Below are 17,676 nucleotides of genomic sequence, written 5' to 3'. Positions count from 1 at the left end.
CATAATAGAATTAGTTTCCTACCTTGAAGAGAATAGAGAAATGAAAGAACAAGTTGGGCTTAGAATAGAGAAATGAGGGAGCAAGTCCTAGATCGCTTGCTGACATTAGCAATATTACATGAATACCTAGCAAACAGTTTCAACCATTAGATAACAACTTAAGAAAACATTTACCAGAAGGTCCAATGCCTTCTATAAATTTTAAGAATCATGTATTTGAAAACACCTCTTAAATATCTAACATGGTGTAGTTTGTTCAGCCAGTAAACTTAAGCACAACCATCTAAAATGTTTTTAGTTTCTTTCTGCCAACACGTTTAAAACATATGATACACAGATTTAGGTCACTCAAATTAAAATGTATCTTTGATTGATTTTAGCAGCTTAAATTTATGGACAATCTTATCTATAAGCCATTTAAAATAAAACTCTTAATAAAATTTCCCCATGTGGACATACAATATGTACACACATATAATATAGCATAATAGACCAATATAGCAATTTTAATAATAGCTTTTAAAATCTTTAACTCTTTTTGTAGATTGCCAATTGATTTGAATTGCTTTTTCTTTTTAGTAACCTCAGTTAACCATACTTTCTCTCAGTTGGTACTGTTAATACATTTTTGGCTTCATCTGTTTACAGAGCCATCCCAAAGTACTGAATACAATAGAAGTGGCTGGAAAAAGTCCATAGGAACCTATAGGAGGACAGCTAAACACAGAACCAACAACGCTTTAGTTTTATGAGCAGCAAATCATATATAACTGTGGATGACAAAAGACTTTAAGTCGCCATGTTTAAAATTATAAACTCATCAACCAGCAAGAGGCACTTGCTTACTTCACAGTATTTTTGAAAGCACCTGTAGGATTTTACAAGTATTTAACCCTTTAGGCCTCTGGGGCTTTCTCATCAGGATAACTATCATGTCTAGTAACACAAGATCATTAGACTTTTTAATTCTCAAACATTTGTATTAATAGCATTTTCCATTATAGAAACTTAAAGTCTGGTACCACATCACATCTTGACAGTCCTTCTAATATAATCCTTCTAATATACTCCAAATAGCCTGATTAGTTGGTGTCTCTATAAGATGAGAGACATAGGTCCTTCGATTTTTTCAGTTGGGCCCAAACTGGAAAAACCAAAGTCCAGGATTTACTGGAAATTTTAGAGACCAGATTGTTTGAAACTTTGATTTTTTGAATGCGTGTCAAGAATGCCAAGAAGGCTCAAAATCCAAAATATCTGGTTGAAATAAGATTTCTTAAAATCATGACATAACATAGACCAAATTTGATCATTGTTACAAGGTGATTATTCAAATCTTTGAAAATAAGCACATATTTAAATAACCCATAGCTCTTAATAAAAATTCAGCTGTTTTTGAACAATTAGAATTTAACAGACATCAAGAGAACATAATAGATTATTTTAACACATTGCTTTAACAGAGCATCAGAGTTTAATTCTATGTCAAAGAGAAATTGAGCTTCCTGTGATCTTTTGCTGTGAGGTTTCCTTCCTTTACCTTCTTTCATATTGGTGACCATGTTTCTGTGTTTCTGTGTGTAAGACATCTTTAAGCATCTTTTGCAGGGCAGGATGAGTGGCAACAAATTCTTTCAGTTTCTGTTTGCTATGAAAAGTCTTAATTTCACCTTCATTCACAAATGAGAGCTTTGCAGGATATAGTGTTCTGGGCTGGCAGTTTTTCTCTCTTAGTACCTGGGCTATGTCTTGCCATTCCCTTCTAGCTTGTAGGGTTTCTGATGAGAAGTCTGCTGTGAGTCTAATTGGAGATCCTCTAAGAGTAATCTGACGTTTCTCTCTTGCACATTTTAGGATCTTTTCTTTCTGTTTCACTGTGGTGAGTTTGATTACAACATGTCGTGGTGAGGATCTCTTTTGGTCATGTTTATTAGGGGTTCTATAAGCTTCCTGTACTAAGATGCCTCTGTCCTTCTCCAAACCTGGGAAATTTTCTGCTAGTATCTCACTAAAAAGGCCTTCTAATCCTTTCTCCCTCTCCATGCCTTCAGGAACTCCTAGAACCCGAATGTTGGGTTTTTTAATAGTATCCTGTAGATTCCCGACAATATTTTTTAGATTTCTAATTTCTTCTTCTTTTCTTTGGTTTGCCTGTTTCCTTTCCTGTGCTCTGTCTTCTAAGTCTGATATTCTCTCTTCTGCTTCGCCCATTCTGTTTTTAAGGCTCTCTAATGTGTTTGTCATTTGATCTATTGAATTTTTCATTTCATTATGATTTCTCGTCACTATCAGAGTTTCTTGTTCTACTAGTTGTTTCATTTCATTTTGATTCCTCCTTAATATTTCACTTTCACAAGAGAGATTTTCTATCTTGTCCATTAAGGATTTCTGTAGTTAAAGAATTTGTTTTTGAGAACTTCTTAATGTTCTTATCAATTTTTTGAGATCCGCTTCTTGCATTTCTTCGATCTCATCATCTTCATAATCTTGAGTTGGGGTGTCTTTTTCATTTGGGGGCGTCATAGTGTCTTCCTTGTTCTTGTTACCTCGGTTTTTGTGTTTGTTTGCCATGTTGGAGATATTTGGTTTCTTCACTGTGGTGTTTTTTCTTGTTACACTATGGACTGTCTGCTTTCAGTGGAGTCTTAGAGGCTTGAGATGAGTGTGGACTGAGAGCTGTGTTTGGTTCCTCAGGGTTGAGGGTGTGTCAAAGATGACATTCCCAGGTTAGGTGTGGTAAATGTCTCTTTCTTTTTTTGATTCAAAAGGGAAGTAATTCCGCACAGCTCGCGTTCCAGCGCTGGTGTGTTGAGTCTGCCGCTGGTGTCCCGAACTTGGGCGCCCACGCTCTCCACGCAGGTACACTGTGAATCACTAGTTCTGGAAGAGTTTCCTCTGCTTTTTCATCCCCTACTCTTCCTTGACCCTGCAGTATCTCCACTTATATTAAACTGTCTCTCCCCCGGACTAATAGTGTGCTCCCTGCCTATTCCGCCATCTTGCTGCTCTCTTCTTTAATTTTACTTATTACTTTCAGCCTACTAATTCTGAGTTTGGTTTGCTATTATTTTTCTAGGTCCTTGAGATACATTGATAGCTCATTTATTTGGTGTCTTTCCAATTTCTTGATTTAAATACCATTGCTATAAAATTTCCTCTTAACAGTGCTTTCACTATATCTCATAAGTGTTTGATATGTTGCATTGTCATCTTCATTCATTTCCAAAATTTTCTTTATTTCTCTTTTGATTTTTTCTATGACCCACTGTTCATTCAGTAGCATGTTGTTCAGTCTTCTTGTGTTTGCATATGTTCCAGAAATTCTTGAGTTGTTTATTTCTAGCTTCATTCTATTGTGGTCAGAGAATATGCATGTTATGATTTTGATTTTCTTTTAATTTGTTGAAACTTGCTTTATGGCCTAGTATGTGGTCTATTCTAGAGAAAGTTGTATGAACTGGTGAGAAGAATGTCTTTTCTGGAACTGTAGGATGAAAAGTTCTGTAGATATCTGTTAGGTCCATTTGGTCTATTGTGTTGATTAACTCTGTTTTTTCCTTGCTGATTTTCTGTCTGGTTATTCTGTCCATCACTGAAAGTGGGGTATTCAAGTCTCCCATTACTACTATATTGAAGTCTATATCTCCCTTTAGATCCATTAACATTTCTTTTAAATAGCCAGGTGCCCTGTTATTGGGCACATATCCATTTATTATAGTCACATTTTCCTATTTAATTGATCCTATTAATCATTACACAGTGCCATTTCTTGTCTATTTTAACAGTTCTTGGTTAAAGCCTAGTTTGCCTGATATTAGGATGGCTCCACCAGCTCTTTTTTGGTTTCCTTAGCATGGAAAATCTTTTTCAATCCTTTCACTTTTGGTCTGCATGCATCTTTGTTGGTGAGATGTGTTTCTTGTAGGCAGCAAATAGATGGGCCTTGCTTTTAATCCATTCAGCCAGTCCATATCTTTCAACTGGAGAGCTGATGTCATTTACATTCAAGGTGACTATTGATATGTAATGATTTGGCCCTGCCATTTCCCCATAAATATTCTTATTTTTCCATTAGATTTCTTTTGTACTTTCACTGGGAGATTTTCTGCCTTCACATTCTTTCATAGCGATGACCTTATTTCTGTGTTTCTGTGTGTAGCACATCCTTAAGCATCTTTCTTAAGGCTGACAGGTGGTGATAAACTCTGTTTGTTGTGGAAGGTCTTTATTTCATCTTCATTCATTAATGAGAGCTTTCCAGGGTACAGTATTGTGGGTTGACCGTTTTTTTCTTTTTTTAAAGATTTATTTATTTATTTGAAAGTCAGACTTACACAGAAAGAGGAAAGGCAGAGAGAGAGAGAGAGAGGTCTTCTATCCAATGGTTCACTCCCCAGTTGGCTGCAATGGCCAGAGCTGTGCTGATCTGAAGCCAGGAGCCAGGAACTTCTTCTGGATCTCCCACATGGGTGCAGGAGCCCAAGGACTTGGGCCATCTTTTACTGCTTTCCCAGGCCACAGCAGAGAGATGGATAGGAAGTGGAGCAGCCAGGTCTTAAACTGGCACCCATATGGGATGCTGGCACTTCAGGCCAGGGCATTAATCCACTGCACCACAGCACCAGCCCCAGACAATTTTTTTCTTAAGACTTGGAATGTATCTCACCATTCTCGTATAGCCTGTAGAGTTTCTGATGAGTCTAATTGAAGATCCTCTGAAAGCAATCCGGCATTTCTCTCGTGAAAATTTTAGAATCTTTCCTTTATGTTTTCTTATTGTAAGTTTGACTACAATGTGTCGTGGTGAAAATCTTTTCATGTCATGTCTATTAGGATTTCTGTATGCTTTCTGTACTTGGACATCCCTTCCCCAAATTGGGGAAATTTTCTGTAATTATTTCACTGAATGGGCTTTCAAATCCATTATCTCTTCTACACCTTCAGGAACTCCTAAACCTGTATGTTGGGTCATTTGATAGTATCACATAAATCTCCAACACTGTTTTGGTTTTTAAAGATGTATTTATTTATTTGAAGGGCAGTGTTACAGAGAAGCAGAGATAGAGAGAAGTCTTCTATCCACTGGTTCACTCCCATATGGCCACTATGGCTGGAATTGGGCCAATCCAAAGCCAGGAGCTTCTTCCAGGTCTCCCATGCAAGTCCAGGGGCCCAAGGACTAGGGCCATTTTCTACTGCTTTCCCAGGCTGTAACAGAGTTGAATTGGAAGTGCAGCAACTAGGACTCAAACTAGTACCCATATGTGATGCCGGCACTGCAGGAAGTTGCTTTACCTGCTATGCCACAGTGCCAGCCTCTCCAACACTGTTAAGTTTTCTAATTTCTTTTTCTTTTGGTCTGAATGTAAAATTTCCAGAAGTTTATCTTCTAACTTAGATATTCTTTCCTCTGCCTCACCAAGTCTGTGGTAAGGGCTTTCCACTACATTTTTTAATTGATCTATTGAATCCCTCATTTCTAATATTTCATTTTGATTTCTCTTTCAAGTATCAACTTATTGAGAAAAAATTTACTTCACGTCATGTATTTATTTAATTCATGGATTTGCTTCTGATTACTTCTAAGTAACCCTATATATAATCATTTTTTGAGTTCTGTTGCTGGCATTTCTTCAATCCGTTCATCTTCACGTTCTAGTATTGAAGTGTTGTGTTCCTTTGTCTTCCTTATTCTTGTTTTTTGAATTTCTGTGTTTGTTTTTAGACATCTGTGAAGATAATTGTTCACTTTTTTGTTTCCCTCTGATGGCTTTTATCTTTGGACTATACCTCTGTGGCTTAGTGGAGTGTCTGCTCTTTCAGTGAATACCCAGAGGCCCCTGGTGTGGCCAGAGAGTTTTGTTCAGTGCTGCAGGGTGAAGGCAGTGTTCAAGGTGATTCCCATGTTGTATGTGGTAAATCTCTGTTTTTTATTGGGGGGTGGTTGATCAGCTCTGTTGGCATAGTCTCACGCTCATGGCCTCTCCTCTGTTGGCATAGTTTCATGCTCATGTCCTCTCCTGCAAGGCAACCAATGCCTGGGCACTAACCCTAGTGGGTGCAATATTCATCCAGAACCACAAAAAAGATCTGTGCAGTCCTCATGTGAGCACAGATCCCATAGCAATGACCCTCTCCGGCAATCAGTAGCCTCAGGTGTGTGGAGCCAACTACAGTGACTACCTAGACACACAGCCACACCTGTACCCTCCCACATAGCCATAGTGTTTTTGCAGTCCCAGCACACAAGGCTCCCACAGTCACAGGTACCCAGTCCCCTATCAATGATCCCAGCCAGACTCAGGTGTCTTCTCTCATCTGGTTGCTGGGCTTGTGAACACAGCTGTTATGTATTTCCAAAATGGTGCCTGCCTTTTCTCATCTAGCAACAGGACAACATTGTCAGGTGGTCAGTGAAAGAGAAATGTGCCCATTTTCTTCCTCCAGGTTGGCAGGTACACTGTTCACACCAGGCTTTCCCCATGGCTTTATCACCAGTGGCTTGGTCTGCTACAGTCTGGTCTCACCACATTCTCCAAAGCTAGTCTTGAGGCTCTTGGCTCCTGAGGTACTGTGTTATATCCATGCTTGTGTTGGTGCTGCATGTCCACACCCTCCACATAGATCCAGTGTCCTTCTAACTTGCATGGTGTTTCCTCTATAATTTTCTCCCTAACTCTTCCCTGAGATTGCACTCTCTCCACTTTTTTTTTACTATCTTCCCCTACACTAGAGCAGTAAGCTCCCTCCCTATTCAGCCATCTTAGAATCCTCCTGAATTTCATTTTGACTATGGTTTAATCTTTCCATGATGCCAAAAAAAAGATTTGATAAATTCAAGTATACTCCTTTTCAGAGAAACACCCAAAAAAATGTAAGGGAAGGAAATGGGCTAAAACCATGGAAGTGCATGTTTTGCCTTTATAATGTAGATTGCTTAAAGATAAGTCTAAAAATCAACAGTTCTGGTTGAGATGTAGGCATTAGTGTGTGGAGGTAGCAAGTATGAGTGAGAAAAATGGGTATTATTTCTGAATGTGCAGGCCCCCGGGGTAATAGATATCAAAGCCAATGTGCTGTACTGATCTGAATGGACAGGGCCTCAGAACAAATACAATCCTTGAGCAGTTGCACAATAAATGAGTCATCTGGCAAGACAGTAAGTTTGACATGATAATCAAAAGTTCTGTAGGCTTTCTTCTAGAAAATTCATTGCAAAAAAACATTCAGAAATATTTTTTCAAGGGCAAGAAACAATTTTAACTGCTATAAAAAGGTAAATTACTATAAATTAGTTAAGACAGACCATCATTTATTTTTTGTAGTATAATAAGTACTCTAGGGTTATAGGGCAGCCCAAAAGTATTGGAAGCTCAGACTTACTGATCTTAAAATTCTGTTGTCAACATACAGCCTTCTGTACAGAAGGCTACCCAGAAGTTCAATGAGATAGAAAAAGAAAAGAAAATCTTTTGTTGACATGATCAGTCCCAACACCAATCTATAGCCTCAACAAACAGATTGTTGGTCAAGAAAACTCAGGAACTGGATTTATTTTGTTTATGCAAGATCAGTAACATTAGAGGGTGCTGGCAAAGAAGTAATGCAAAGATTCTCTGGAAGATGGCCTATTTCTCTTAATCCTTAAAGACATGAGAAATATTATTCCAAGGGCAAATCAGTATTGACAAGATACAAAGGGGAAAATGCCTTGAATGAGAACAAGCTGAAACAGCAAACTCATTAAGACTTCAATCATTGAAATATTCACACATATAAAACTCTGACGCTTATCCCACAACAGGCTTTAAAGTATTTTGGGAAGCAAAAGCCTTGAAGAAAACTAAATGAGTTACTAGGATGTAAAGAATATTTACTTTCAACACAACGGATACATTTCACAATATGAGAACTAATCCCATGGAAGAAAACATAGATCTGAATGAATTATCCAAAATACAGTACAAACAAAAATATGGAGAATGGAGAGGAAAGACTATTTTGTAAAAGATATACAATGACATGTACATATCTCATATACATTTACTCAAGAGTCCCAGAAGAAGAAAAAAAGAGGTTTTCAAGGCAATATCTCATGAAATAATATCTGGGGGCCAGCACTGTGGTATATCAGGTAAAGGCCATGGCCTACAGTGCTGGCATCCCATATGGATGCCAGTTCAAGACCCAGCTGCTCCATTTCCAATACAGCTCTCTACTATGACTTGGGAAAACAATAGAAGATGGCACAAGTGCTTGGGACCCTGCATTCATGTGGGAGACCTGGAAAAACCTCCTGGCATCTGGCTTCATGTAGTCCCAGCTGCAGCCATGGTGGCCATTTGGGTAATAAATGAGCAGATGGAATACCTCTTTCTCTCTGTACTTCTGCCACTGCCTCTCTATAACTCTTTCAAATAAATAAATAAATATTTTAAAAATAAATAATATCTAATAATTTTTCAAGAATGATTAAAAAAGGACACAAACACAGATTTTAAAAGGATTCAAATCCAAGCATAATTATTTTCTAAGTGATAATATTTATAGTAAAAATGCAGACATAAGACAATAAGAAACATTTAAAATAATGTAGGATTTAAAAAAAGTCAGGTTAAGTTGAAAAAAATGGCCTTTGAAAATTTCTGCTACTTTGTTAACAGCGTTAATGGAAACAATGGTACAGCAGGAGGATTACCAACAATGTGCTAGAAAAGGAAAAAGCATAAAACTGAAATGTCAATGACATTTTTAAAAAATTTTTAGAAAATTAATAATGACATATTTTCAACTTCTTTTATAATCATAAGTTTAATCCTCCACTAGTAAAGAATTCAACAAATATTTTTATTTATATATTTTTAACTTTTATATAATAAATATAAATTTTCAAAGTACAGTTTATGGATTACAGTGGCTTCCCCCCCCATAAATTCCCTCCCACCCAGAACCCTCCCATCTCCCATTTCCTCTCCCATTCCATTCACAACAAGATTCATTTTCAATTATCTTTATATACAGAGATCAATTTAGCATATATTAAGTAAAGATTTCATCAGTTTGCCCCCACACAGAAACACAAAGTGTAAAGTACTTTTGAGTACTAGTTATACCATTAATTCAATTATACAACACATTAAGGACAGAGATCCTACATGAGGAGTAAGTGCACAGTGACTCCTGTTGTTGACTTAACAATTTGACACTCTTATTTATGGCATCAATAATTTCCCTAGGCTCTTGTCATGAGTTGCCAAGGCTATGGAAGCCTTTTGAGTTTGCCACTCTGATCTTATTTAGATAAGGCCATAGTCAAAGTGGAAGTTCTCTCCTCCCTTCAGAGAAAGGTACCTCCTTCTTTGATGGCCCCATTCTTTCCACTGGGATCTCACTCACATAAATCTTTCATTTAGGTCCTCTTTTTTTTATTGCCAGAGTGTCTTTGCTTTCCATACCTAAATACTCTCTTGGGCTCTTCAGCCAGATCTGAATGCCTTAAGGGCTGATTCTGAGGCCAGAGTGCTGTTTAGGACATTTGCCATTCTATGAGTCTGCTGTGTATCCCGCTTCCCATGTTGGATCGTTCTCTCCCTTTTTGGTTCTATCAGTTAGTATTAGCAGACACTAGTCTTGTTTATATGATCCCTTTGACTCAGACCTATCAGTGTGATCAATTGTGAACTGAAATTGATCACTTGGACTAGTAAGATGGCATTGGTACATGCCACCTTGATGGGATTGAATTGGAATCCCCTGGCACATTTCTAACTCTACCATTTGGGGCAAGTCAGATTAAGCATGTCCCAAATTGTACATCTCCTCCCTCTCTTATTCCCACTCTTATATTTAACAGGGATCACTTTCCTGACAGAGATTTTCTATCCTGTCCAGTAAGGATTTCTGAGTTCAAAAATTTGTTTTTGAGAACTTCTTAATGTTCTTATCATAAATTTTTGAAATCCATATCTTGCTTTTCTTCTATCTCATCATCTTCATAATCTTGAATTGGGGTGTCTTGTTCATTTGGGGACATCATAATGTCTTCCTTATTCTTGTTTCCTCAGTTTCTGCATTTGTTGTTCGGCATTGTGGAGATATTCTTTGGTTTCTTCTTTGTTTCCCCTTGCTGTGGTGGTTTTTCTCATTATACTATGATTCTAGATTAAGTGGACTATCTGCTTTTGATGGATCCTTAGAGGCTTGTGGTGGGTGTGGCCAGAGAGCTCTGTTCAGTACTTCAGGGTTATGGGTGTGCCAAAGGTGACACACCCAGGTTAGGCATGGTAAATCTTCTCTCTCTCCTCTCTCTCTCTCTCTCTCTCTCTCTCTCTCTCTCTCTCTCTCTCTCTTATTCAGAAGGCAATTCCACACAGCTGAGTGGAATTTAAGGCAGACAGTGTCTGCACTCTGGCCCCTGTGGGTATAATATTTGTCTGCTCTGTCCTAAGGACCACACAAAGGATCTATGTGTTCCTTAGTGTAAGCTCAAATTCCTCTGCAATCTCCCACTGGGTTGCCAAGAGTACTCACATCTCAGGTACTCCTTGAGTTCTCTCATACAACCTAACTTTTTTTTTTTTTCACAGTCTGAGTTCATTAGCTCCACACATTCACTAGGTCCTAACCTCCTGTTATTTCTCCCCACCAGAGTCATTTTTTTCTGCTTGGCTGAGGGCTGGCACAGCCCTGAGGTGGTGCAGCTTTTACGTTTGTCCAAAATGGCATCTGCTCTTTGTCTTGCTTGCCTTTGTAAATTGAGTGGAGAGCGAGAATCATGTCCATACTGGTCCCTTTTATTTTTTTTCTCTCCCCTAGTTAGCCTGGTGAACTTTCCCCATGGAGCTTCAAACCTCATTCCCTCTAGGCTCTTTCTGCCATTTCCCTGCCAGTGTCTCGGGCTACTGAGATTTCGGCTCACCTCTCTTTCCAGCACTGGTGCATAGACTCAGCAGCTGGGGTCCCAAGCCATGGGCGGCTGTGCCTTCCACGTAGGTCCACCATAATCTCACTAGTTCCGGAAGAGTTTCCTCTGCAGTTTTTTCCCTAACTCTTCCCTGAAACTACAGTATCTCCACTTTTAATAAACTATCTTTTCCCAGACTATCAGTGTGCTCCCTCCCTATTCCACCATCTTGGAAGAAGTCAAATTCAACAAACATTAAAAAGTAAAAAACACTGTTCATCAGCAGTAGAGACAAGGGCTGTAAACAATAATCAAATCTCAAAATGTCAATTTTGCTGATACACATTACATTTTTTGCCTCTATTACTTACTATATATCATGGAAATTTTATGATATTTGTCTTTTGGGGACTGGCTTATTCCACTAAGTATAATGGCTTCCAGTTGCATCCATTTTGTTGCAAACAACAGGATTTCATTCATTTTATGACTGAATAGTATTCCAAAGTGTATATATACCACATTTTCTTCATCCAGTCATCAGTTGATGGACATCTGGGATGATTCTATTGAGCTACAACAAACATGGGGATACAAATATTTCTTCATATACTGATTTCATTTTATTTAATTTCATTTCATTGACTTTCCAGGAGTGGGATGTCTGAGTGATAGTGTTGATCTATTTTCAGATCTCTGAGAAACTGCCATATTGTCTTCCATAATGGTTGTATTAATTTATATTCCAACCAACTTTGGAGTAGGGTATCTTTTCCCCTACATCCTCATCATCATTTATTTTTGTTTGATTTGTGGATGATAGTCATTCTAACTGGGATGAAGTGAAACCCCTTTGTTGTTTTGATTTGCATTTCCTTGATGCCTAATGATCCTGAGTACTTTTTCATATGTCTAGTGGCCATTTGAGTTTCCCCTTTGAAACATGCCTGTTCAAGTCCTTTGCCCATTTCTTAACTGCATTATTTGTTTTATTATTGTTGAGTTTCTTGAGCTCATTAGTAGAGATTCTGGATATTAATCCTTTATCAGCTGTATAGTTTGCAAATATTTTCTCACATTCTGTCAGTTGTCTCTTCACTTTGCTGAGTGTTTCCTTTTCAGTACAGAAGCTTCTCAGCTTGATGTAATCTAATTTGTCAATTTTGTCTTTGATTGTCTGTGCTTCTGGGGTCTTTTTCAAGAAGTCTTTTTCTATGCCAATGCATAGATAAAATAAAATAAAGTGTATCCCCAATATTCTTCTCTAGTAACTTGTTGGTACGTTCATAGATTTATAGCCTTGATCCATTTTGAGTTAATTTTTGTATAAATCAAACCAGAGGTATCACAATACCTGTCTTCAATACATACTACAAAGCAATAGTAATTAAAACAGCATGGTACTATCAAAAAGCTGATGTATAGATCAATGGAACAGAATAATGAGCCCAGAAATTAATTCACATACATACAGCCAACTGATTTTTGATGAAAGTGCCCTTCCATACATTGGATTAAAGATAATCTCATCAATAAATGGTGCTGTCAAAATTGGATGTGTGTGTGTGTATAAATATATATGAATGAAATTAAATCCCTACTTCTCATCATGTGCAAGAATCAACTGATGAAATTCAACAGACAGTTCTCAAAAGAAGAAATACAGATGGCTGACATGAACATGAAAACATGCTGACATCAAACCATCAGGGAAATACAATCAAAACCACAATGAGATATCAACCCACCTGTTCACAACTGACAACATATGGAATCAACCAAGGTGTTCATCATCAGATGAATGGATAAAGAACACATGGTGTATAAATATACAATGGAATATTATTTAGCTATAAAAAATGAAATTCTACAATTTGCATCAAATTACTGCAACTAGTTTAGCAAAATAAACTACACAAAGACAAATACCACATTTTCTCTCCTCTGTGTGGAAGCTAAAATTAAGAAAAAAAATTTTAAAAGATTTTGTATCAGTATTGCTATAAAATTCATTTTTGTCAGACTTTTATTTGTCAATCCAATAGTTAAGAATGTCACACTAGCATAGCTTTAATGATCTGTGATTGTTTTAAGTTTATTGTATATGAATGTAATGTTCATCTTTCATTTGATTATTATTTATAGTCCTTCCCTATATTACTACAAAACTAAGGTCTTTTTATTTATTGTTCTCTTTATTTAGTGAAGCATTAAACCCTTGCTGTAGTTTTAATTTAAAATAAGTTATCTCAAAAACTAAAAAAGATAGAAGATAAGGGAGGGAAAAGTTGGGAAACAGGAATGGAATATCAATATATTCTAAGAATTGTGTCTGTGAACTACATTGACTCTTTTCTCTTTGCATTAATATTATGTTGACATAAAAGCATTGAAGCAAAAATAAAAACAAAGAGATAAAATAGCAATAAAATCTAGTAGGGATTAAAATAGCAGAATTGGCAAAAAAATCATAATTATGAAATATATGGATTACCCCTTTTAAATTAGGATTGAGACAGATATATTTAGAATTAGCAAGAGAATATAGCAATTTAGCCATGCTGTATGTAACTTCAATGTATAAAAATAAATTATATTTTTCTCTTCAGGTAACAACTATAAAATGTAATTTTTACAAACTTTTATATGAATGCAATATATAATAGCATCAAAAATACTAAACACATACAAAAAATCTAACAAAAGACAGCTTATATTTCTACAAAAAATACTAAAATTTCATCAAGAAAATTTTATACTTAAATAAATAGATATACCATGTTCACTCATTGGAATCCTGATTAAGATAAAGATGTCAGTCCAGAGCTGTGGCTCAACAGGATAATCCTCCGCCTTGTGGCGCCAGCACACCGGGTTTTAGTCCTGGGTGGGGTGCCGGATTCTGTCCCGGTTGCCCCTCTTCCAGGCCAGCTCTCTGCTGTGGCCTGGGACGGCAGTGGAGGATGGCCCAAGTGCTTGGGCCCTGCACCATCATGGGAGACCAGGAGAAGCACCTGGCTCCTGGCTTCGGATCAGTGCAGTGCGCCGGCCGCAGCGCGCCGGCTGTGGCGGCCATTGGAAGGTGAACCAATGGCAAAGGAAGACCTTTCTCTCTGTCTCTCTCTCTCTCACTATCCACTCTGCCTATCAAAAACAAAAAATAAAAAAGATGTCAGTTCTCCCCAAATATGCTTTCAGAAAATTCAATAGGAATATCCCAGCAAGCTTTTTTGGGAGAAAAAAATGACAGCTGATCTCAATCTTAAGAAAAAGTTTTGAAATTCTACCATATTGACTAGCAATGTTATTACTAAACCATAGTTTTAAAGGCAGTGCAGTATTGGTGTGAAACAGATAAACACATTAGTGTCACAGAATAGAGGATAGAAAAACATATCCCAGTGATTTATATACTGGACTCTTGGATTATGCCATAACTGAACAAGAAAATGGTAGGGAAAGAATGTTCTTGTCCATACATGGTGTTGATGAAGTGGGTATGCACATAAAAAGAAGAAATACTAACTGCACTTAATGCTATTCACAAAAATTGCAAGATGGATTATAGACATAAAAAAAGTTATAAGGCTTTTAGAAAAGAATATACAAGACTATCTACTTGATTTTATAGTAAGAAAAAAATTTCTTAACCGAGAGAGGAAAAAGATTAATCATAAAAGATTGAGATAATTGAATAATAAAAATTAACAAGTTCTATTCACTAAATGATACAGATCATGATCCTGCTATTCTACTCACAGGTATATATCTTACTTAGATGTATGCCAAGATATCTATGCAAGAATGTTCAGAGCAATATTGTTCATCATAATCACAAACTGGAAATAATTAAAATGTCCAGCAATAAAAGAAGGAAAAGATAATTTATAGTATATTAATTAAATGAACAAATTAGCAGTAAAATGATACAGCTCCACTCAACTTGAATGGATCTTAACCATATAATGACTATATCAATTTTTAAGACTTCTATATAATTAAAGGCAACTCAAACATAAAGCTAACAAACAAGCCAGTCAATGGAGAATGTGTAATAAATATTTTTTAAACTTTTATTTAGTAAATATAATTTTCCAAAGTACAGCTTATGAATTACAATGGCTTCCCCCCCATAGCTTCCCTCCCACCCGCACCCCTCCCATCTCCCCCTCCCTCTCCCATTCCATTTACATCAAGATTCATTTTCAATTATCTTTATATACAGAAGATCAACTTAGTATATATTAAGTAAAGATTTCATCAGTTTGCACCCACACAGAACATAAAGTGTCAAATACTGTTTGAGCACTAGTTATAGCATTAATTCACATTGGACAACACATTAAGGACAGATCCCACATGAGGAGTAAGTACACAGTGACTCCTGTTGTTGACTTAACAATTTGACACTCTTGTTTATGGCATCAGAAATCTCCCTGGGCTCTCGTCATGAGTTGCCAAGGCTATGGAAGCCTTTTGAGTTCGCTGACTTCGATCTTATTTAGACAAGGTCCTAGTCAAAGTGGAAGTTCTCTCCTCCCTTCAGAGAATGGTACCTCCTTCTTTGATGGCCCGTTCTTTCTACTGGAATCTCACTCACATACATCTTTCATTTAGGTCCTCTTTTTTTTTTTTTTTTTGCCAGAGTGTCTTGGCTTTCCATGCCTAAAATACTCTCATGGGTTCTTCAGCCAGATCTGAGTGCCTTAAGGGCTGATTCTGAGGCCAGAGTGCTGTTTAGGACATCCGCCATTCTATGAGTCTGCTGTGTATTCCACTTCCCGTGTTGGATAGTTCTCTCCCTTTAAGGATATCAACATATCAGTAAGATGCATGTCAAAAATTAGAAAAACATATGACTATATTATAATGTCAACAAACATTAGAAGATGGTTGGTCTCATCAGTCATTAGAGATTTTTTTAAAATTACTTAGCAGATATTATGGTTTCAACATAATTCGTCTCCCCAAACTCATTAAAGAATTTCAAAAATGCTTACATCAAAATAAACTTATTTAATTCCATTTTCCATGAATGTTTTAAGTACCCTTGTAAAATGATTTAACACATGGGAAAATCTGGTATCTATAATACTCATATTTTACAATTATTTTGTCACTGTATACATTTCTGTCCTTTTTTTCTTCTTATAAACATTATTACAGTATTCTATTTAAATATATACAAATATATAAATATGTATGTGGGTATTCTATTATTAAGAATTTTGGAAATTTACAATTTTTGAATGTAGCTAGTATTGTTAAGAAAATTCTTAAACGAGTTGTTTGTCTCTCTATTAACAAATATATAATTTTAAAAAGAACACACTAGTCAAAGCTTAATTAGGTTATTAGTTCATTGCTTTTTATTTCTAGTGTCCCTGATCATTTGGATGCACTTCAGAATAACATTAATGTATTACACATTTCCATGAATTACAGGAAATCTGCTCACTTTTTGAGGATTTATTGTGGTCTTTATTATCCTCTCTGTAGGAGTCTGGGAGGATAACAACTTTTGTCCTTTTAATCACTATGGTGTTAGGACAAAGACACAACAGAAAAAAATACACTCCCTGTAAAATCTTTGGGAAAGTTCATTTAAGATCATCTTGCACTATTTTAGTAACTTTATTCCAGGGAAATAATTTGAAACAGAGAAAAGCATTCTGTTATGGCTAAATTTGAAATAGCATAGGACTTAGAAATAACTAAAACTCTTTAGAAAACAGGGGCTATTAAATACTTTCTCTTATGCATTTTATGTGCTATTATGACAAAATAGCAAAGCATAACTATAGGAAAATTTCAAAATGAAGTGCAGAATTCAAATTTTTAGAATATTTGTGATCATTTACTATGATTTATGATCATTTACTATCAATAAGCTATTTTAAAACTTTTAAACCTTAATGTGTTTACTGTTGGTTAGACAGTTACTAGTTGTTATTTTTACAATATACTGTAGTTTCTAATTCTCTATTATGTGTATGGATCAACTTACCTTGATTCATGACTCTTTTTGTTACTTAAATTTTGAAAATTAAAGTCCAAGAATTTTTCGTGGTAACAGGAAGATATTCCTCCTACTTTATTAATCACGGGTGTTTTGTTAACAGGCATATTCACAGATCATAACCCTAAAGAGAAGAGTTCATTTTAGAATACGGAAGCACTCACAGTAACAAATAACACTTACAGATGTCATGCAAACTCATGATTTGTGGGAAAAAAATAGCAAGAAAGAAATTTGGCTTGGAGCCATCCTTGTGGCACAGCTGATTAAGTCTCTGCTTCTGATGCTGACATCTCACATCCAGGTTTGAGTGCTGGTTCAAGTCCTGGCTGCTCTACTTTCAATCTAGCTTCCTGCTAATGTGCCTGGGAAAATAGCCCAAGTACTTGAGCTCCTGCCTTCCATGTGGGACACTCAGATTCCAAGCTCCTGACTTTTGCCAGTACCAGCTCCAGCCATGTTGGCCATTTGAGGAGTAAACCAGTAGATGAAACATCTCTCTCTCGCTGCTCTTTTCTCTCCCTTTCTCTCCCCTCCACCCCACCTCTATCACTCTGCCTGTCAAATAAATAAATAAATCTTTTTTTAATAAAGAAAAGTCAGGCTTAAAAACAATTAGTAAAAAGTAATTTCAATTGAAATTTAACAGTTGGGATTCCAATCCAACTTTACTTCTAAAATCTATATTCTTTGATTTCATTTCTATTAGAAATGTATTTGTTCATCCAGTCTTTTTTTTTTTAATTATTTACTT

At 36.5% G+C, this 17,676-nt stretch overlaps 1 protein-coding gene across 1 annotated transcript in view; it reads right to left on the bottom strand.

The window, feature by feature from the left end:
• TMEM232 (transmembrane protein 232) overlaps nucleotides 1-17,038 on the bottom strand; it is a gene marked incomplete at its 5' end in the record, with an annotated part of 285,351 nt that extends 268,313 nt beyond the window's left edge. The window contains one exon of the mRNA XM_062211950.1: nucleotides 16,911-17,038. Coding sequence (XP_062067934.1) covers nucleotides 16,911-17,038 — 128 coding nt within the window. The remainder of the gene's footprint in view (nucleotides 1-16,910) is intronic.
• Between the last annotated feature and the right edge of the window lie 638 nt (nucleotides 17,039-17,676).

This window comes from Lepus europaeus, chromosome 15 (genome assembly GCF_033115175.1).
Source record: "Lepus europaeus isolate LE1 chromosome 15, mLepTim1.pri, whole genome shotgun sequence".
Taxonomy (NCBI): domain Eukaryota; kingdom Metazoa; phylum Chordata; class Mammalia; order Lagomorpha; family Leporidae; genus Lepus; species Lepus europaeus.
This window is presented reverse-complemented; position numbering and strand designations above follow the sequence as displayed.